We start from the raw sequence: 23,196 nt of genomic DNA, 5'->3' as shown, positions 1-23,196 counted from the left end.
ATTTAACCCATAAAGGCTTACCAACTATAAACATAATTCTTTGATCTAAATCCAAATGCCTCATACCCAAAATTTATATTCCTCTCCGAACTCTTCCTCCGTTACATTATATATATTCTTATATTTTTCCTTCCCCCTCAACGAACCTCTTTGTTTTTCTTTTTATACAGATCACCCATCAATCAGTTGTAACCTTGGATACAAGGAGTCACTTCAGTCCTCAACCAATCACATTTCTTGGAACTTGCATTTTGGAGAGTTTGTATTATTAATTAAACAGTTTTATTAGAATTCCTATCAGTGTCTGACAACCCTCTCCATACATGGTTCTTTTTCAAATCTGATGATTTAATTCTCCATACTTTTCCAGCCACATAATTATCTTTCCTAATCAGTGGCTTTTATTGTTTATCTCCACAAGTGTGGCTTTCATAATTTTATCGATACTTCCATCGCTGTTAGTGATTGCAGTCTACATATCATATCACTTCAAAAACTTTGAATGATAGTCTCTAATTGTTATGGCTCATTTAAACATTCCTTCATAATAGTGACTTGCATTAATGGATTTCTGTGACTAACGTCTCATATATACTGTTTGCCTAAGTCAATACTATTACTTCTTTAATTTCCTGGATAGGGATATCACATTTTGTTATATGTATATTATTACTTAGACACTATTAATATTATTAACAGTATCATTTTAATTGTTATTTTTATCATCATTAATATTTATCAAATATTAATTTTTATTAATATTTCATTCTTTTATCGGTGAAAGGCAGAAGCCAAGATTAATTATTATGTGCTGAAATTAGTTATGATTTTATTATGATCCCAAGACCTCCAAAATAATTTTATTATGATCCAAATTGCTTTTCCTTCCTTTCCGATTCTTCTCTATCTTCCCTCTTTATACGATATTCTTCCTTGTCTAGTAGCTTCCATTCCTTGTCTGTAAAGCTTAAAAAAGTCTACATACACTTGTTCTTGACCAAGATTGTTGTTAGAATTAACTCTATTTAATAAATGGCATAAAGAGGAAGAGAAAAATGTTAATTATTGTGGATCTCTGATAGATAAAACAATTACAAAATAAATGCTTCCAGAGAATATCTTACTTGAATAATGCTGAATTTATTTACTTCTTCTTTGGCAGCGATCACAGTTTATCTTTCTTCTTCGAACTGTATACAGTAATAACTGAAGTGCAATGTAACTGATGCAATAATATTAACAGAGAGCAATGTTCTTACAATAGTTATTTATTAACTGCAGGTACTTTGAATGCCGTGGATTGATATCTTTCCCTGCGGCCAGAGTGCACATAAATAGGTGAACATAAGACATGACTCCGAAGAGTCATGTCTTTAAGGAGGCATGCCTCTTCAGAGGCATGTTCCTTTACAACAATGATAAACAACCTTGATTAATATATGTGCCCGATAGTAAAAATATAACCGGCATGATAATGAGATTATCTCTTGATATAATAAAGGAGCCCGATCACAATAAAGGCTGCCGATAGTCAATGAAACTTGATAACAGTATTTCAAGAGCTTGCCGATAATCCATATAATATTACAAGGACATAGGCATATATATATGTATATGTATATTAATACACACACACACACATATATGCTTAAATCCATGTAATTTATAGAATCGGCAGTAATATTCAGTATATCAAATAATCCATGTTTTGCTTCTTCTGCCGCTAAACATTAACAAAAAATAAATCCATGTAATCTTATTTATTTTTGTTCATTTAAAGAGAAAAAAATACATAACAAACGAAATTAATAAATCAATCTCTTATTGTTTTAAATAATTTCTTTTGTTAGAAGAAAATACTAAATTGGGCAATCTCCAACTCTAGATACAGATAATTCAGTTAATTGGTTTTCTTCATGTCCTAAAGAATTTTAACGAAGATTTGTAATTATTTACTTTAAATCTAAGAATTGGATTAAGGATTTGATGCTCTGATAATTCTTTAACAGATAGTCCTCACCACTGTATTCCTTTATTTGCTAATATATTTACTGATATGTCTCCTTCTCAATATAAATATTGAATGCTAATTTCTTCAAAATTTATCAATTATCTTATGACTCATTCGAGTTTGGAATTTAGTTTCCTCATTAAGAACACTACTTTCCTAAAGGCGTATAGAATAATCTAATTATTCGAATTGGCTGGTTTTATTAGAATCTCTTCCCCATCTGCTCCTTTATTAGCAAAATTATGTGCTTCTCTATTGCCTTTCCTATAAATATGTTTTATGATTGTTTCTTCAAATTTATCAACTATGGTTAGAGCATATTCAAGTTTAGAATTAAGAATCCAATTTGGAGTCTCGCTTTTTCTTAATGCAATTAGGATAATTTGCAACTCACCTTCGACAACTAATTTTTCAATACCTATCTCTCTAATTAGAGTTAAGCCTTTAATTAGAACCTCTAATTATGCTAAGTTATCACACATCACTCCTAAGCACTTAGTGTGTTTTGTTAAGCATGAACCGTTATCTGAACAAATAATACAACCTATCCCTGTTGGTCCTAGATTGCCCCTAGAAGCTCTATCAAGATTTAACTTTGACCATCCTGTAGGAGGTTGTTCTCATTTACATTCTTTCCTTGCAATCTTGTTGGATTTTGTGTAGGTCATTGGTGTAAAGTTTCTGCAAATTCTGATAATAATAATGTTGATAAAGTACTTTTCTTATGTAGCAACTAATCTTCAGATATTTTGGACTCCATATAATCAATCTAGGAAGGTTTGAATTAAATCTGTAAATTGTTATATATCTCTGCAAGAAATCTTGAACTCATCCAGATCTGCTAGTAGTTCTCTGTTGTTTAGTACACTATCTCAAAGATCGTCATCTCTCCTAATGTCTTTTATACAAGTGTTCATTATCTCAAAGATCATCACCTCTTAGATAATGAATACAAATGGTGAAACCCATAACAGTCAATAGCTTGACAATAATAATTTTAACACAAAATTATTTCATTAATAATTAAAGTATACAAATGAATTATAATTCAACCATAACAAGTCTTTTTCTGAAGTGAACTAAATCACTCGAGAGAGAGAGGTTTGGTAAAAATATATGTTGTCTGATCTGCAGTGCAAATGTATTCTAACTTGACAGTTTTCCTATCTACCATATCTCTTACATAATGGTAAGGAATTTCGATATGCTTGGATCTATCATGAAAAATTGGATTCACAGAAAGCTTGACGCAACTCTGATTATCACAATGAATGATAGTGGGATTCATGGGTTGATCAAATAATCCCACAAGTGACTTTCTAAGCCAAACTACTTCCCTAGAAGTCATTGCAGCTGCAATGTATTCAACTTCTATAGAACTTTGTGCTACTGATGATTGCTTTCTGCATATCCATGATATCATTGTTGAGCCTAAACTGGAACAACATCCTAAAGTGTTTTTCCTATCAGTAACACTTCTAGCCCAATCTAAGTTTGTGAATCCATGCAAGTCCAAGTCAACTTTCTTATAGTCAAGCCCAAGGTTAAGAGTGTCTTGTAAGTATCTCATAATGTGTTTGACTGCAACTAGGTAAATCTCCTTTGGCTCACACATAAACTGACTTAAGGCATTAATAGCATAGTAAATATCAAATCTTGTATTTACCAAGTACATGAGAGACCCAATCATCTGTCTGTAAAGAGTAGAATCTATGGAAGGTGATTCTGCAGCTGCTTCCTTAAATTTGTGTAGATTAGTCTCCATTGGTGAAGACATAGGTCTACAGTTCCACATTCCAAATCTCTTTAAGATGTCTAATGGATACTTTCCTTGATTAAGTATGATGCTGTCAGAGTTTTGCCATACTTCCAGTCCTAGGAAATAATGAAGAAGTCTTAAAATCTTTCATTTCAAATTCTCTGATTAGATCTTTCTTGCATTGATCTATAAGATGATCATCACCTGTTATTAGTAAATCATCAACATATAGTATCAAAATTATCATCTCATCTTTATCCTTTTTATAATAGAGATTTGGATCAACTACATTCTTAGAGAAATTAAACTGGTGAGATACTTATTGATTCTTTCATACCATGCCCTCGGAGCCTGTTTAAGCCCATAGAGAGTTATCTTGAGTCTACAAGCAAAGATTTTAGGATTACGAGTTTCAAATTCTTCAAGTTGCTCTAAATATACCTCTTCTATAGTCTTTCCATTCAAAAATGTTGTTTTCACATCCATCTGATGTACTTTCCATCCCTTCGATGCTGCAATAGCTAGGACTACTCTTACAGAGGTATCCCTGGCAACTAGAGCAAAGGTTTCTACATAATCAATTCCCTCCTGAGAGAATCCTTTGGCTACGAATCTGGCCTTATATTTTTCAATGCTACCGTCAGCAGCATACTTGATTTTAAATATCTACTTAGAAGAAACAACAGATTTTCCCTCAAGCCTTGGAACAATATCCCAAACATCATTCTTAATAATGGATCGATATTCTTCTATCATGGCATCATTCCAAGCTGTATGTTTGATAGCATCTGAAACATTTGTTGGTTCTGATTTAGATAACTCACTCATGTTTTCTACATAGCTAGAGAATCTTTTGGGTCTTTTGCTCTCTCTAAAGGTTCCAAATTGTGCAACGAAGTCTTGTGCTTCCTCTACAGTCTTAATAGCCCAAAGTGGTCTTTTCTTAGGATTTTGAGTTTCCTCAAGATTAATGTTTTACATCTCACCTTCAATTTCTTTAATGTTCTCCCTTTGAAACTCAGGATCATGATTTTCTTCAGAACTAAGTATATGTGAGGGATCTTCAGAACTTAGGGCTCTATTGAATGCAAGCTCTTCTTAAAAGATAACATCTCTACTAAGTTCAATGTTCTTCTAACCAAGTACGTAAATTCTATACGCTTTAGAGGTTTCACTATGCCCGACAAAAATGCCTTTCCTTCTGAAGGGTTCTATCTTAGTTCTCCTTTCTTTTGGAACATGTATGTATATAGGGCACCCAAATATCCTAAGATAACTTATATTTGGTTTAACCTGAGAAAAGACTTCTTCATGAGTTTTATCTCTAAGGTGGGAGTGAGGACTTCTGTTTTGAATATAGATAGCAATACATAAGGCTTCTACCCAAAGATAAGATCCTAACTTTTGATCAAGTAGCTAGCTCTTGCCCCTTCTACAATTGACCTATTCTTTCTTTCTGCTACCCCATTTTCTTGTGGATTATAAGGAACAGTACACTTCCTCTTGAAAGTTGCTTCTTTACAAAAATCTTTAAACAAATCTGAAGTATATTCCCCTCCATTATCAAATCTAAAAGTTTTAATTTTGTGTCCTGGTAGGTTTTCAATTAAGGATTTGAATTCCTTAAATCTCTTAAGGATTTTCTTCTGATTCTTCACATTTTAAAAAATAAATCCATGTTTTCTTAGAGAAATCATCTATAAAAAGTATATAGTACAAGAATCCTCTGAGAGAAGGAACATACATAAGTCCACATAAATCTAAGTGGACTAATTCTAAAACATTGTTAGATTTTCTAATGCTATTTTGAAATGGACTTTTGGTGTTCTTACCTAGTGCACATCCTTTGCATATGCTTGAATGATCTTTATTTAACTTAAGTAAACCAACAACCATCTTCTCCATAGTCAATAAGGCTTTGAAGTTTAGATGCCCTAACCTTCTATGCCACACTTCATTTATATCAGCAGCTTCATTGATTAAGGTTTGAATAGGTTCTATATTTAATTCATACAAGTATTCCTTTCTTTGACCAATCAACTTTGATTTCTTAAATGAAGAGTTCTTAGAGTAGGTCATTACTTTACCGTCCATGAATGCAACCTACTATCCATAATCTTCAAGTGTTGATTACAGTTCTCTTGATTCCTGGTACATAGAGTACTCTTTTGAGATGAAGAGAAATACCCAACTTCAGTTTCAAGGTGCAGTTCCCAATTCCTTTGACAGGATGAGTGGAATTATCACCTATGGTAACTTCCTCACTAGCTTCTTTTGATATTGAGTCTAGTACTTCTTTGTATCATGTAATGTGTCGAGATGATCCACTATCAATTACCCATGATTTGCTTGATACTTGATTTGATAGTGTTGAATACATTACATAGTTCTCAGAATCATAATTTTCCTCTTTCTTTGTAATGTTTGTACAATTTACCTGCTGCTCTGTATTCTCTGGGCAATTTGCTTTATAGTGTCCAAGTTTCTCACATTTAAAGCATTTGACTTTGGATAAATCTCTCTCAGGTTTATCATTTCTTTGATGAGACTTCTTCTTGAAGTGCTTCTTCTTACCTTTGTCTCTAGCACTTACTCCTTGTGAGAATATTTCCCACGAATCTAGTAATCCATTTGTTGTCATTAATGTTAGTTCTTTATCATCAATTATGTAAGTTCATCTCTTAGACTAGCCACCCTTAGGAAGTATCAATTCACAGATTCTCCCTTCCTTATTTTTATATGATTTAGTTGTCATTTTAGTGAAAGGATTATAGTTGCATTATTAACCTCATATGCATTTATCAATGCACTCATCATATTGAGTATTGTCTGATGTTTCATTAGCAACCCTCTAATATGATCTTCATGGCTTTCTTGTTTCCTTTGATCCAGTTAGTTTTATAAGGATCAGCATTGGGTTGCTTGGATTCCTAATCAATAAATTGTGTTCCATCATTTTCTTCAAGAGTCATCATAATTTTGAATTTCCATGCAATGAAGTGGTCTTTTCCATCAAACCTGTCTTCGGGTCTAATTGCATTGGCCATTGTAGGTAGAAGGATGTTGTTAGATATGTTTTAAATCTGATTATCAATTTGCAAGGCCAAGGTTCGACTACCAAAGCTCTGATACCATGTAAAGTTTCTACAAATTATGATAATAATAATGCTGACAAAGTACTTTCCTTATGTGGCAACTAGTCTTTAGATATTTTGGACTCAATATGATCGATCTAGGAAGGTTTGAATTGAATTTGTAAATCGTTGAGGGCAGATTGCTAGGAGTAGACTTGAGACTGTATTGTGTGTTTTCTATCCACAATCTAAACCACCCTTTATAATAGACCCAAGGGACTTGTCCTTTCACAAACAAGCCCCCTTGCCTAGGTTGGCCCTGTTTGCAAATGCAACCTTTTAATTCAAATCGGTGCCCAAGATCAAACTAATGGTTAGTAAAACTAACCACATTAGTTAGGTTACAAGATGCATTTAGTCATCTATTTAGAGATCGCTGATTTGACTAAAAGGGAGCAATTGCAAACAAAACAATTTTATAAGGAAGAAACATGCTTTTCAAATCTGTTCGATCAGAGAATTCAAAACATTATGTTATCACAATTACTTAGAGAATTAACAATTGGTGGATTAATTAGGAACCTTCTTCCTTATATGAGTTTCTGAGATTATTGTTAGCTACCTCAATAATACATACCTCCAATTTATTAAGAAAGGATATTAGATCCATCCTTTCAATACAAAAAAAAATTCTATTCCTTCCTTTCCATTTCCCATAGGAGTATGTTAGGGCATATTTTCATAAATTACTATAAACCTTAGAAAATCCATGTTTAGGCCCAACTTCTTAAAAAATTTAATTGATTGCTAGGGAATGTTGTTTGCCAATTTATTTTCTTGCATAACCAACACCAGCAATTCTTAGCAAAGGGACAATCATAAAGCAAGTGTTCAGATGATTTAAATTCTTTTTTGCAAAGTGGGCATCTTGATGGTCCCTCAAAACCCATCTTGGTAAACCTATTTGCTGTTAGAATTATTGTTTGAAGAGCAGCCCAAAGGAGAAACCTTCTTTCGGGAGACATGTTGGATCCCAACAAAGATTAAGGGGGATGTCAATCTTATCCCATTGTTGGAACTTTATTATCTTTTCATACCCTAGTTTGATTTTATAGTTTTTGTCCTTCGAAGCTCCCCATATAAGCCTATCTTTCCTATTTTTGTGTTATTTAAGAATTGTTTAAAAATGTGCTTTTCCTGTAATAAAAATGGAGTTTCATCTAGGGTTTTCCATTGCCATCCTTTGTACTAATTACCATTAATTTTAATTTTATAATCACTCACATTCGTACCCCACAGAGTGAAAAGATTTTTTTCGATGTTAGTTGGTAAATTGGCACTGTCTAGAGAGGGAAGCCCATTCCATGAATCTTCCCAAAATAAAGCATCAAGCCCTAAACCAATATCCCAAGTTAAGTTTTTAGCTATTAATGGTATGACAGTTCAACATAAAGTATTAATATTATTATTATCGATTTTATTTATCAATTATTTATTTGATAGTTCATTTTATTGTAGTTTAATACTATATTTACTCCCAGAAGGAGATATCACAAGTTTGACGATGTTAGAAATAAGCCTTATGTCATACCATAAGTGATTATCAAAAAAGTCCTAGAACCATGAATATATTTCATTTTAATATAAGAACTTACAAGAAATTTGTTCATTATTTTGTTCAAGATGGTTATGCCTTCATGAAATGGATACTCAAGTATTTGGTTTGCGAAGAGTATTCATAGAGTAGAATACCAAAGTCATAGCCTATGGGAAAGAACTCCTCCAATTGGGGCAATCTCAAGGCCTATAAAAACTCAACAAGCTCCCTTGCTTCCACTACTCTAGTAGGTTTACCTATTTTCACCATGGTGATGGTGTGTGTCATAGAGTACCTTCTCACAAGTAGACCACTCATCCAACCACATCTGTGATTTTCTTATTTCCCCTTACCTTCCACTTGCTAATCGTCACCCACCCACCCATTACTAGACATACAAATTCCACTTTGACGATGATTCCACCATTGATCATGATGCTTATTCTTCCTTCCATATGTAGAAGTTGCATTCCCTTCCTCTTCCCATTATCAGCTCCTTGTATGAGCTCTTACATCAAACCTTATGGGATACCACTTTGAACCCATGGTTTCTTCCAATGCAAGAAAAAAAAAATCTTGCATCCATACAATATGCACTCCTCCTTGGTCTCCACTACTAGCCTAAGATCTTTCCATGCACTCTTCTATAAAGAAAAACCACCACCTTAAACATTAAGTGTAAGGCACAAATATCCTATGCTAGACCTCTCTACGATGCACTTGACCAACCTATTCTCATCATCCACACTCGATTGTCATCCTCTATTGCTTTTCAAACTTGTACCATGAGTGTTATTTTGAAGTTGCATACCAACAAAGCATCATATTGCTATGTCTCTGAGTTGAGTTCATTTAATTCAGCATGAATTTTCTTGCCTTCTCTTTGTAAAAACTTTTTAGTATTCGACCTTCCGCACAGATGTATATTCATGTCTGATCGGCCTTCTCTTGATCACATCTGAACAGTAATATAATTATGTTTTTTGCTATAGGAGATATTGGCAGCCCAATGACCCAGATCAGCTCATCCACAGCTGCATATCTTGCAAGGGGGATCTGATAACAATGTAAAACCCTATTAACGGCTGTCTGCACCTAGGTGGACGCCTCTCCAAAAATAATTTTTAACTCAAGTAAAACCTGCTTGGGCAAGCAAACCACTGGCAATCTGATAAGAAGGTAAAGCCCTGTAAACTGTTCTCTGCACCTGGGAGGGGGCCTCTCCAGAAATAGTTTTTAAGAGAAGTTAAACTTAGTCAGGCAGCTAACCACTGGACAGATGACAAACACCACCACTAAAGCTAACTTGGGGGTCTATTGATAATAATTCTTATTGTGCAAACTTGGTTTACAATCTCATTCATCTTTCCAAACAAGCAACATCTACACCTATCTCTATTAATTATCTTTGAACTACACAAAATTCTTTTGTTAATGGCTAGAGGAAGACTAGCTTTGAAGAAACAGCATACCTAGAAGGTCTCGAACTAAGCTGTGATGGCATGAATGAAATAACTATTCAGACTTCTAAATTGTTATCAGGTGTCAAAGTTTTTTGATAGAAATGCATGCAAATTATCATGACAGCTTTATAGAAAATTTTCCCAACTTATGAATTCCAATAAATACAGCTTATGTAAAGCTTTTCTGACCTTTACATAGCTCACTCCAAGCTCCTTCCTTGTGTACCCACGAGCCAAGTTCCGCATCACATATTCATTGTAATCTTTTAGCATGCGCATTATGATGTCAGATGTTGAGATACCCTCAGTGCGCTTCGTTTCTTTAAATTTTCCAATTGATTTTATCTGACAAAGCAACATTTCATGTTTTCCTTTTAGATGGGTAAAACTAGCATGAATACAATGAACAAGAAAAATTAATAGATTTTAAACCAAAATCGCAATTATTACGAACATATTCATAAACATCCTTGCCAGCTCCACTTGTGTCAGCATATCTGCAGAATGTTAGCAAATAAACCATATCAAAAGCATGTCCTACGCACAATATGAGAAAAAGTGGAGCATAGGTTTTCTATCTTGCAAGGACTAGAAGGAAGAAATAAAGACAAAAAAAAAATTTCACAAAGAAGTTAGACAATTCAAACCCTAGCTCCAGTAATCCCAAATATTTAGAAAGCCCATACTTCAGTCAAATCAAACTAACCTCTAAAATAGACAGTTCATAAACAACAAAAATCAAATAGTCTATCCATTCAATGCAAAATCGTAAATGTAATAGAAAAATAATAGGATTTCTCATTATAAAATGAAATCTTACAGGATATAGCTTAAGATGTTCTTAAGTTGCATATACCAAATACCCAGGTTTCAACTTACCCAAAATAGCTGCGATTACTAGTTTGGGCATTAACTAAAAGTCATCAACCTTTGGAAAGGTCCAACTAACTTGTACACCAAGGACTATCAATCGAACCTTAGGAACCAATTTGTGCCTCCTAGGCTTGGAGGCGGAGGTAGATTCCAGCGCAGATGCTGGCTGGAAGACTCCCAGCTTCTGTGGGCCCAAATGGCAGGAAAGGTTTTTTTTTTTTCCCTTTTTTGCCGCTTAACACCTTTAAAGCACATGGGGAATTACAATTTTCAACCTAATTTTTGTTTCTAAACCCTAAAATGGGCTCACATTTTGTTTACAGCTAGACTTTTTTCTCATTTGCTCTCCATTTTGGCATTTTGAAGGCAAGGAGATTATTTTCGAAGAGGATCGCTCAGGGCAAGAGGTAGCTTCCACTAACTAGTTTTAAGCATTTAACATAAGCATTTAAGTTATAAGCATTTGATCCCATTCTTGAGTTTTTTATTTTAATATTTGGATGAATTTCTTAAAGTTTGTGAAGAAATTTTTCAAGTTTTTTTCATTTTCTTTTTTCCGAAAAAAATAAAGAAACAAGTATAGCTATCCATTTTAGTAGTTTTGTATCATTTTTTGACTTGTATGCTTAATGTTTGTAGTTCCTTTCTAATTTAAATTTATCTAGTTTCTTACATAGGCATATCAAGAAATTGGATTGTGCAAGAATGGCCACCACCGCTAGTCAAAGTTTAATGGAAGAGCAAGGAGCCAATAGTTTTAAAATTGATGTACGAACTCCTTTATGGAGACATACAATGTCATAGGTTTTCGGAGGTGGCTCATATTTTTGGAAGTGTAATTATTGTCAAAGTAACAAAGGCAAACCATTCAATAGGTCATATTCTCAAGTCACACTTCCTCTTATGGGCTCTGTTGGTAAATGATTTTCAATGTGCAAAGGCACAAATGGGAGGGGGTTCTCTAATACACGAATAGTTGTTGTGATGTGGACCCTAATCAGATCAAGAGGTTTATTCAGCACGGTTTCCCCCCAAATTATTTCTATGGGAGTTTGAGGGAGCACCCCTTGTGGAGTAAAAGGCGTCGGGTGTTATTTTTTCTATTGGATGACTTATTCTAGCCCTAATTTTGTAAGCGGCAAAAGCTTGTATAAAATGGCTTAAGGTTAGGGATTTCATAATGTCTGATGAGATTGTAGCTTCTTGTGGTGGTATTGAGTTGTAAGGGATTGCAAATTGTAATCACTAAATAACAATAATATTGAACTTCTTGTTGTTGGACATAGCCTAGGGATTGGGTGAACCACATTAAATCTTTGTATCTTGTGTTCTCTTAAATGCGATTTATTATTTTTTTGATATTGGTTATATTTGCATGTAATTGTTATTTCTAACTGTGGTTAATCTTAACAATAGCTTCATTTGTAAAAGAACAAGAAGCTACTAATAAATTGATAAAAAGATCAAATCAAAGTTTTTATCAACCTCCATCCTCAAATAAAACAATGCAATTACCCACAAAACCAAATTTATCCTCCAACACCCATTCTTGCAAGTACCTATACCGAGAGTGAAAGAGGAAGAAGTAGAAATTGTTGCCCCCAAAAAGGTCCATTGGACACTGTTTTTAAAATGGAGGCAAGGGAGCTTGTTAACCAAGTCATTGCATGTTGCTTCTATGCCAATGGTCTTCCTTCCAATATGGTGATCTTTGGTGAGATCACCATATTGGAAAGAAATGGTAGCAACCATAAATAAAGCACCGGCTGATTACACAAGTCCTAGGTATGAAAAGGTGTGTACTACTTTATTGCAAAAAGAGAAGGTTTGTGTAGAGAGAGTTATTCAACCAAATAGAGTTTCATTCTACTGTTTCGAGCTGGAAAGTTGCAAGAAACCAGCCATTGATTAATGTGAATGTAGTGTCACCCAACAGGGATATGTCTTTTAAGGTAGTTGATTGTGTAGGGTAAGTGAAAGATTGACAATTTCTTTCCAAAATTCTCATTGAGGCCATATAGATGGTGTGTAGTGAAAATGAAGTTCATGTGATTACATATAATGCAAAAATTTGCAGCGGTGCAAGTGCTTCGGTTGAGGGTCGATGTGACCATATTTTTTCGATACCATGCACCATACACTCCCTAAACTTGGTCATGCAACAAATTGGCACCCAAATAGATTGGATGAAGCAAATATACCAAGAGGGAGAGGAGATACAAATGTTTGTGACACACCACCACATGTCGCAATCCATATTCAAATCATTCTCCAATTTGGAGTTGTTTAAGGTAAAATGTATAAGTAAATTTCATTTATTTATTTAATTTGAATATATTTTGTCTGTTCAATCATCAAATTGTATATAACTTTGCTCAAGATTAATTGACATATTGTTATGATTAACTTACTTAGGCGGCTGAAACCCGATTTGCATCTTGTACTATTGTTATGAGATGACTTGTTGATGCAAGGAGCAGATGGAAGGCTTCGAATTCAAGGATGGCACAAAGGGTCAAGGCATTGATCTTGAATGACAATTGGTGGGCTCATGTACAATTTGTATTAGATTTCAGCCTTGTTTAAGAGATGTCTATGATGGCATGGATACAATGGTAAAGAAGGTATAACTTTCTATACAAACACATGAGGATGACCCCACAAATGTGAAGCATTATGCAATCAACTTGAATCAATTATTCGTCATTGTTGTGAAAAGATGACTACCCCATTACACCTCATTGCATATGCCCTATCTCCAAGGTACCATAGCGAGGAAGTACTTGGAATGCCAGATAAAGTAGCACCATATGCAGATGAAGAAGATGCTAGTGAGTGCTACAAAGCTTTTTCAAGACTCTTCCTAGATGATGACACTTACAAAAAAGATAGGATTGAATTTGGGTTATTTGCTTCGGAGGCAGAACTTAGTCCTCTTACAATAAACGAACAATATGACATGGGAGCTATCACATGGTGGTACCTCTATGGTCAACCATTTAAGCATCTACAACCTCTCACAATCAAAATCCTCTTAACAAGTTTTATTTGTTTTTTGTTTACCACAGGTATTCTACAATTCTTTAAATTGCTTTTCACTTTTATGTTTTACTTAAATAATTAATTTTGTAATTGTGAACATTGTCTAGGTTAAATGTTCTTCTACTGCTTAACAGAAATGGAAGTACATACTCTGTAAACATTGTCCAGGTTGCAAGTTCTTTTGCTGCTTAACGGAAATGGAGTACATACTCCTTTATCCACTCAATGAAGCGTGACTAGTTGGACTCTAAAAATAATAATTGACTTACATTCATACCAACTTGCATCTTTTGTCACGTAAGAAGGATCACTACAAGGAAGAGGCAACCAAGCCTAGGGATGTAGAACCTGAGTGTGCAAACTTAAATGCAACAATTCAAGATCTTACTACAATCATGGTTGATCATACTGATAACATCGTGACACATGGTGTATCTTAGCACAAGTGGAACCATTCTCAACTCAAATGATCTTAAACTTGCAATGATTTACTGATTTGCATTGAACATTATGAACATAAACGTGTATGATATCATTGATATGATTTATAATCTCATTGAATATCAGAACATGTATTGGTGAAGTTACAAGCTATCAAATGTTTTAATTTTGTATATTTCTTTCATGTCTTTGCATATGCGTAGTATAAATCTGTGTGAGCATCTGCATCCCCCAAAAAAAATTCATGCATTCGTGCACCCACTTCCCGCATCCAAATCGGTAACTAAGAGTCAAACCAATAATTCATTAAAATAGAGCAAAATATTTCTCAAATGCACTCATTACTCATAAACCTGCACTTCTTTCAGGGAGCTATCTAAAAGAGACTAATATTGGAATCAACAGAATATTCTTATTTTGTAAGTGTTTGAAATTGGGCCTTACTCTTTCATCTACTGGCATTTTTAGAGATGAGAATTCAAAAACCTAGTGCACTATCAACAGAATGACATGAGGAAAACACACAAATGATACAAGGCAAAGCCTTCTGATGGAGAACTCAAGCAACTTCTTCATAAACAACAGTCTAACCCAAAAAACAATAAAAGATTGTCCCACAGCCAAATAAATTGAGGGAAATATAGGCAGCAAGGAAAGCAATTGAAGTCACAAGAAAGAGATAACCTAGTTAGCATTATGGAATTGGTAGAAGAAGACATTGAGATGGAAGGTTGGCAAAAGAATTGAAAAGACAATATTTGATGAATCTCAGAAGAAAAGCCTCTAACTCATTCTCTGGAAAAGGTGAGATGTTCTGAGAGCTTACCCTTCTTGACTCTAGAGACGGTGAGTTTACAAACAAATGATAAAAACAAGGAACCAGCACTTAAAAAATAATCTCAAAGGACTTTAGCCAAAAAAATTACAGCTACTGCCTCTAAATCAAAACCCCATACTGCTAACTGTAACACCAAGAGAAGGAAACTGCGGGATCCAAAGCTGCAGAAAGAAAAAAAATCCATTTGGAATGGGCAGACCATGTAGTCGTCCAACATGTCAAATAGCTGGAGTAAATTTGTTATATACTAAAATGACCTTGAGAAATGTATCCAAAACATAAGCCACTTAAAGGGTTTAACTCACTCCTCAAAAACCTACTATTAGAAGTTCACAAGAATAAACAAGGACGCATAGCATCTAAGTTACTGCCCATGTATAATTAGGTTGTAATCAAAATGCTAAGTATTGTTAAAGCAAATGTCAAATTAAACGAGCAATTTGTCAACATAATATTATTTATGAGCCTATCGGTCAATAGACAATACTATGATGTAGAATTCCTAATAGAAATTCAAAGAAATCAAAGATTTGAAAATAGTTTTTGTCCTTAATTCATTGGTAATCTTCATACATTGAAATAAGAATTATATGTATAATTTGAAGTTTAAAATGCTGGAGAAAATGAATTTAACGAAATAATATAACTTTGAGAACATTCATTTGAATATGTTAAATAAAAAAAAAATTTGAACTTTATTACAGAATTACTAAAATACTATAGAACCAAAAATAATAATTTCAATGATAAATGTTCTAGAATGTAAGTTGTCATTAAATTACATAATCCAAATGTTGACCTTCATTCATTGGGCATTCATCTTTAAAAAATGATATAATTCATATAGCCCATAAATATTTAAAAATATCCCACTATCTATGCTACAAGAATTTGTGAGGACAAATTGTCTGTATCATTGGTGTTGCTTTCAACTATTGATGCAACTATGATTTGACAATTGTGCCGTCCACATAAGCCCACAATAATAGATAAAGTCGAAGTTCATAATAAATAAGAAGATATAAACTTTAGAAAACAATTTTTTTATGGACAAAAAGCCAAACTCATGACTGTAGCACACTTCCACCAATAAAATTAGAGATAAATGTTTCAGTTAAAATAAGAAATTGCAATATATATTAAAACTATAGAGTAAAAAAATTTTGAAATATTCACTATTGTGATTGGACAATTAAATAAGAAAGTTTCTTATCATGAATGCAATAGTATCTTGTGTACGGCAGCAACTAATAATCATATGGTAAATGTGAAAAGATATCAAAACCAGAAATTTATCAGTTTATGATGTAGTTATATAAAAAACAACCAATAACAGAGGGAAGACTTCATAATTTGGCCTTCAACTCACATAACTAGATGCAAATGGTACAAAGGCTTGTTGAAAATTTGGTTTAATTGATCTAGAAACATGTCAGTATATATCACTTATACAATGGAAACAAAACAAACCCAATTTATGCATTCATGTGACGCAAAATAGTTCTAATTATATCCCTTGAATACTAGCTATATAAACTAACCTTGCCAAAGATAACTAAAAATTGATTGAACGTTCTTTTTTTATGAATCCAACTAGGCTCATGTCATCCTTACTATGGTGAAATGGCATAAGTCAAATACTAATTTATTAGCATTAAATCAAATATTTTAGACTTCATGATGTCATCACCAAGACAACACAGCTATATGTCCTAATTGTATTACTAGTTGTAAGTTAAAATCCTCTAAGATTTTTTTTATAATGGTTCGAAATAAATTAGTTTTTCAGTTTTATAACCTTTAGCTGCTAACAAGCTCCTAGTTAGAACCTTTTTATTTTCTCATATTGTTGGTATAAGGTGACTCAACCTTATGATGCTTTATTGGTTTTTTATTTATGCATTTTGGGAAGATGCTAAATGAGACCAAATCTTCCACAAGGATAGACTTGGAGCAAAAAAAAAAAGCCTATATTTTGGGCTTTATTCTCTTTGTTTTGTTTTTTATGTAAGAGTTGTGTATAAGGGAAGTTTCTAGATAAGTTGTAAATACATTGAATATAGACACTTTAGAAATTGTTTCCTTTTGTATGAAAACTCTATAAATACAATGAGTTGTTGACGAATGAAAGAAAGAGAAAAGAAGATCTTTGCACAGGGTTATGCTCTCAGATTTACTCTAGGATGGAGCAAGATGTAAATCTTCATGTGAAAGCTGAAAATGTATTGTGACTCGCTGTTGGATAATACATAGCTCGATGTTTTGGAGGGTGGAGTTTTTACTTGAAAAGGTTTTCGCTACGTATATTTGTGTTTTCTATTTTGTCTCATTCATCTAGTTTCATGATTGTAGAACAATAATCTATATGTCATAATGCTGCTGAAATTTATTACATTTGCAAATTGCAATCACTTTCCTTTAAGGTTTTAATTGTGGGAAATCAACTATGTTTGTTTCCACTTTTATGGCATAGTAGTATGTACTTGTATTTGCTTATTAAAAGCTATTCAATAAATCATTAGATACAGTTTGTGCATACTGATCTCAAATGGCTTTCTAGGATGTTCTCATTTCCCTTCAATTGGTATCAAAGCTCAATTTTGTGAATTGCATGTTGTTTGCATGTGAGAATTCACAATGTTTCTGATTTTGGGTATTTTTTCTCTTAAGATTTCTTAGCTTGCAAACTTGCAGGAATTTATTTTGAAGAAATTGGCTAATAATTAATCCTCTGATGAGTGGAAGTCTTGTAGTTGATTTAATTTTTCAAGAGACAATGGACATTTCTTGAAGTATCGCGAAGACAGAGAAAATAGAGTTGGCCATCTTATAATGACATTGATTTGGAGCTCTCGGTTGACAACGGAATACTTCTCGATGCATGGGTATTGGAAGGTATCTCTTTCAGTCCCTGGAATGCATAGAGGTTATGGAATTGATCATTGGATGATCTAGAAGCTTCTAGATAGCCTCTCTCAGATGCATGTGCTACTAGTGGTTGTGGAGTTGGTCTATAAGTGGGTCTAAAGTTCTTGTACTGCTTTTTCCTCTTGGATGCTTCTACATGCATGGCTTGGATTCTTGTTTGTTGGATCTGAGGGGTTTATAGATTTTCCTTAAAAATCTACGGTGATGCTCATGAATGATAATCCATTATTCTGGGTTCAATTGTTTGGTGTTTTTTAGACTTTTGAGTCTTCCAGATGAGAAGTGGGTGCGGGTGTGCATGGGTGTTCTTGAACACAATGGTTTTGCAAGTTTTGCACGCTCAAAGAAAAACTTGTGGATTTTTGTGGATCTATTGAAGAGCAAGTTTGTAGACTTTGGTTCATTCAAAGTGTTATTGGATGAGATAGTTGTAGTTCTACATTCATGCATGCTTTGTGAATGGTGAGAGGTGTGCTTCTTTCTTTGCATGGAGATGTTCGTATGTGATCAGTTACTCAACATTTATGTTGTGATGCTTTTTGGATTCCTAGACTATGGTACTCGATGTGGACATAATTGGCAAATCAGATTTGTGCTTGATCTGGTGTTTGAGTCATGTTGTCTACATGATTGTTCTCTTTGATCTCATTTTTTACATGTCACTAATGTGATAGCGGATTTGCATGTTGCAATGATTTGATCTACAAGTAATGCAATCAGGTGGGTAGGCCACCCATTTAATTGCAGTGGGATAACTTGGATGTGGACTATCTATATCCAACAGATTTGATTCGGTGTTGGTGCATACTTGTTAGCTGACCTTGTTTGTGTTCACTTGTACATTGGTGTGGTTGAATTGGGAAAAGGATGAATGATAATTCAGTACTTGGATAGCCAATTATGGAGTTCTATAGCATGGTGATTTCCTTAGTTTGGAAATCTTGGCTTCACTCAGTGTGATGTGCAAGCTTGGATGATTTTCTAATTTGGGGAATGGTCTATCATATGCTTGGAGAGCTCGATATCCGGATTCAATGGGAGCTTTAGTAGTGGCTATATTTTTCATCACATGGTGATGGATGATCTTTGTTAATTATACAAATGTTGGAGGATGCCTTAGATCTTGTTGTTGCAAATGCGATGTGCAAGCTTGGATGATTTTCAGATTTGGGGAATGGTGTGTCATATGCTTGGAGAGATCAATATCACAATTCAGTGGGAGCTTTAACAATAGCTGTATTTTTCATCACATGGTGATGGATGATCTTTGTTAGTGTTAGAAATGTTGGAGGATGCCTTAGATCATGTTGTTGCAGAATGGTCTTCCACACTTGTTCGCTTACTAGTTGGAGGTGGTATCTTTGTGTGATCGGAGGTGTTGACATCTTTTGGATTCAAGGGGTCCTTGATAGAGATGTAGTTTATGCTTTCATTTGATATGTTATCATGGTGGCTTTTATGTCATGGTTTTGCTCTTGATTACCGGTTTAGAGTTGTGACATGTAGTTATTTGATATGATCACATGGAGCATGTCATCTTTTTGAGGAGATGGTTTAGATCATATTGTCATGTTTATGTTCCTAGTTCCATTGTTTGAGCTCTGACATTGATCTTGGTTTAGTTTTTTGGTATTGAGTACTTTGATCACATGATAGTGCTATGTTGCAGTAGTGGAGTTCGGCATGGAGTGATTGATTACAGGTGCTCATATATAATTGGAGAGTTGGGTGAGGCTAGAATTCTCTTGATATGAGAGACATGTTGAAATTTATACTCTTGATGAGATTTCAGCAAAAAGTCTGAGGAGCCTACACCTTGGTTGGATGTGAGTTCAATAGAGACCTATGAGGAGATAGTTCTCGGATAAGTCAAAGTGACTTGCATATCTTGGAGGAGAATTCTCATTCCCCTCTCTTGGTTTACTTGGTAGTTTATCACTTGAGAGGTATTGCCCAATGGTACTTCCAAGTTCTTTATGTTTTCTTTCATATTCATGGATCTTGAGCTGCAAAATGGAGTATTCATTATGAGAGATGGATAACATAGTTATCTCCTTATGGTGTATTTTCATTTATGATGATAGTAGGAGATTGTAGTGAGCTGATTTCCTAAAATGGGAAATGAATTTGTTTGATCTTCTTTAAAAGGCTTGCATCCATCTAGATTCATGGTATCATTCTATGTTTGATCTCTTGAGGTTGAATGGTTTTAGATGTTGTGATAGCTTTTCTCTTGAGGTTGTGAAGGAGATCATACTTGGTACAATTGACATTTAGAAGTGTTTGTGGAAGGACATGCTACATGCTTATGATTTGCAGGTTCCCTTTGTGGTCTTGGTTATCTTCTTGAATGTTTGGGCTCACATAACATTATTTTTCGAGATCTGTTGGAGCTATGGTGGTCACTTTTTGTGGTCATATGTTATCACTTGTACTTATTGTGTTTTGGTAATAACATGGTGGTTCCTTTATCTCTTTTCTTTGTTGGATGTAGAGAACAGGGGAGAGTTGTGGAGACTGAATGAGAGAGATGTTTCTTGCAACATTTTTGCTATAGGATTTGCATATCTTTGTGGATGGTTCTTGGAACTACATGGTTACACTTTCTTTGTGTTGTTATCAGTAGAGTTGGTATGCATTTGATTATTCAGATTTAACATTACCCATGGAATGGGAGTCCTTGTATGTGTTTGGTCTTCATTGACTATTTGCACATAGAGCTTGAGGTTGTAGTTTATGGGTTGGTTATGTTGCTGGCATGAGTTTGTTGATGTTGGATACCTTTGAGGTATGAGTGATTGGATGGGTTAGCATTTGTTGTGGATGTTATTTCCAATCTCGTGAGTGTATCATTTGAATTGGAGCAATCAATTTGGTTGTTGTTCTCGGTGATTTTTTATCTTGTTTTCTAGAGAATTAATTCGCAGACTTGTTGGGCTAAGAAATTTCTCATGAGTGCAGTGGAGTGGTAGTAGTATTATGTAGCCTTTTCAATCACTAAGATCTTATGCTTGTGTTGTTTAGACAGGTGATTAGTTGGAGCGCAAGAGCATGTGTTAAGATTTATGTGGTTTCATGGATGGTTGTAATGATATAGTTTCATCACTTTGAATTGTAAGATCTTTGTCAAGTGGGAGGTTGTTGGGATAAGGTGACTCAACCTTATGATGCTTTATTGGTTTTTTATTAATGTATTTTTGGAAGATGCTAAATGAGACCAAATCTTCCACAAGGATAGACTTGGAGCAAAAAACAGAAAGTTTCTTTTTTGGGCTTTATTATCTTTGCTTTGTTTTTCATGTAAGAGTTGTGCATAAAGTAAGTTTCTAAATAAATTGTAAATATATTGAATTTACACTCTTTAGAAATTGTTTCCTTTTGTATGAAAACTCTATAAATACAATCAGTTGTTGCAGAGATGAAAGAGAGAGGAGACGTTCTTTGTACAGGGTTATGCTGCCGGATTTTCTCTAGGATGAAGCAAGATGTAAATCTCCATGTGAAGGCTGAAAATGTATTATAACTTGTTGTTGAATAATACATTAGCTCAATGTTTTGGAGGGTGGGGTTTTTACCAAGAAAATTTTTCCCAATGTATATCTGTGTTTTCTATTTTGTATCATTCTTCTAGTGTCATGGTTGTAGAATAATAATTTGTATGTCGTAATGCTACTGAAATTTATTAAATTTGCAAATTGCAATCAATTTCCTTTAAGGTTTTAAATGTGGGAAATCAACTGTTTGTTTCCGCTTTTATGGCATAGTAGTATGTACTTGTATTTGCTTATTAGAAACTATTCAAGAAATCATTGGATACAATTTGTGCATACTAATCTTAGATGGCTTTCTAGGATGTTTTCATTTCTCTTCAATTACAACTACCATGAGTGGAATCACTAGAGCTACAACATCTATATTGAGAAGTTCTTTTAAGGTCCTCTCTAAATACACTATTGTCTTGTAGGGTAATTAAAGTAGAACAAACAAAGAGATAAACCTAAAATGAATACACATTCCATGTCATGTTTGAAAGAAAAGGCATTCATATCATGTTTGAGTGCTCACTTTTATTGAGTAACATGGATTGGTTTATGCAAATGTAATTACACTGCCATTGTTATTGGTATGTTCCAAATGCAAATCCCAATCTCTTATAAACATAAGAGTAGCTCTACGATTAATCATTATTAGTTAATATATATTAACAATATTAATCACAATATAACATATATTATATATAATATGTATGTATAATAATATATTATACATATATATAATATAATATATAATATATATATACATAATATATATAATATAATATATTTATAATATAATATATTTATAATATTATATATATATATATACTATATCAACATTTTATCTTATGATTAAATCAATCCGGCCGTAGCTATAATCTTAACACTCCCTCTTGGCTAGGGAGGATTTGTTATGGAACACATTATGGTCTCAAGCGTATGGAGATATATCATCTCAATGTGATATTCCTGGAATGACATATTTAAGGATATCAATATTAATCCATCAACACACACATATATATTAACATATATTACATATGGAATTGGCTTCAATTCACTATAAGGCTAAATTTCTCAACACTCCCTCTTTAGCAAAGAGAGAATTAAAGCAATTATAATACAAGATTTGAACCCCACCTTAAGTGTGGTCTATGATAGATTTAAGTTATGGTGTCCGGCAAGATCCAACTCAAAGAACCATAACAAATTGATTTTCATGGTGTTCGACAAAATCCGGCCCAAAGAACTATGATGAGTTGATTATCAAGGTGTCCGGCAAAATCCAGCCCAAAGAACCATGATAAATTGGTTATCAAGGTGTCTAGCAAAATCCGGCCCAAAGAACCATGATAACACTCGCTCCTAGACATCCAACACATTTAGGTGTTACAAGTTAATGTAGCGTATCTAGGAGATAGGTCAAAACATTGATAAGGTTGTCAGCTTCTTTTGGTTGATATGTTCGTTATCATGACTTCCAGCACTCTAGGACAACAACTTAATGAAGTCTATCATGATAACAAGTCTACAATTTAGAAGATCGTTATCTTACAATGGTTACCTTCTGTTTATATATGTCAATGAAAGATTGTCACCTTTCATTACATATCATATGTGAAATAGTAACCACC

At 33.9% G+C, this 23,196-nt stretch overlaps 1 protein-coding gene across 1 annotated transcript in view; it reads right to left on the bottom strand.

The window, feature by feature from the left end:
* Window positions 1–23,196, bottom strand: part of LOC149564724 (choline-phosphate cytidylyltransferase 2-like) — a 75,128-nt gene that overhangs the window by 9,037 nt on the left and 42,895 nt on the right. Inside the window, exons 4-5 of the mRNA XM_089818275.1 lie at window positions 10,359–10,401; window positions 10,094–10,249 (exon numbers count right to left, since the gene is read on the bottom strand). Of these exons, the coding sequence (XP_089674401.1) occupies window positions 10,094–10,249; window positions 10,359–10,401 (199 nt within the window). The remainder of the gene's footprint in view (window positions 1–10,093; window positions 10,250–10,358; window positions 10,402–23,196) is intronic.

The sequence above is a fragment of the Cupressus sempervirens genome, chromosome 3, assembly GCF_028749045.1.
Source record: "Cupressus sempervirens isolate cs-2001-9-10 chromosome 3, ASM2874904v1, whole genome shotgun sequence".
NCBI lineage: Eukaryota > Viridiplantae > Streptophyta > Pinopsida > Cupressales > Cupressaceae > Cupressus > Cupressus sempervirens.
The sequence above is the reverse complement of the archived record's forward strand: the minus strand, read 5'-3'. Positions and strand labels throughout refer to the sequence as shown.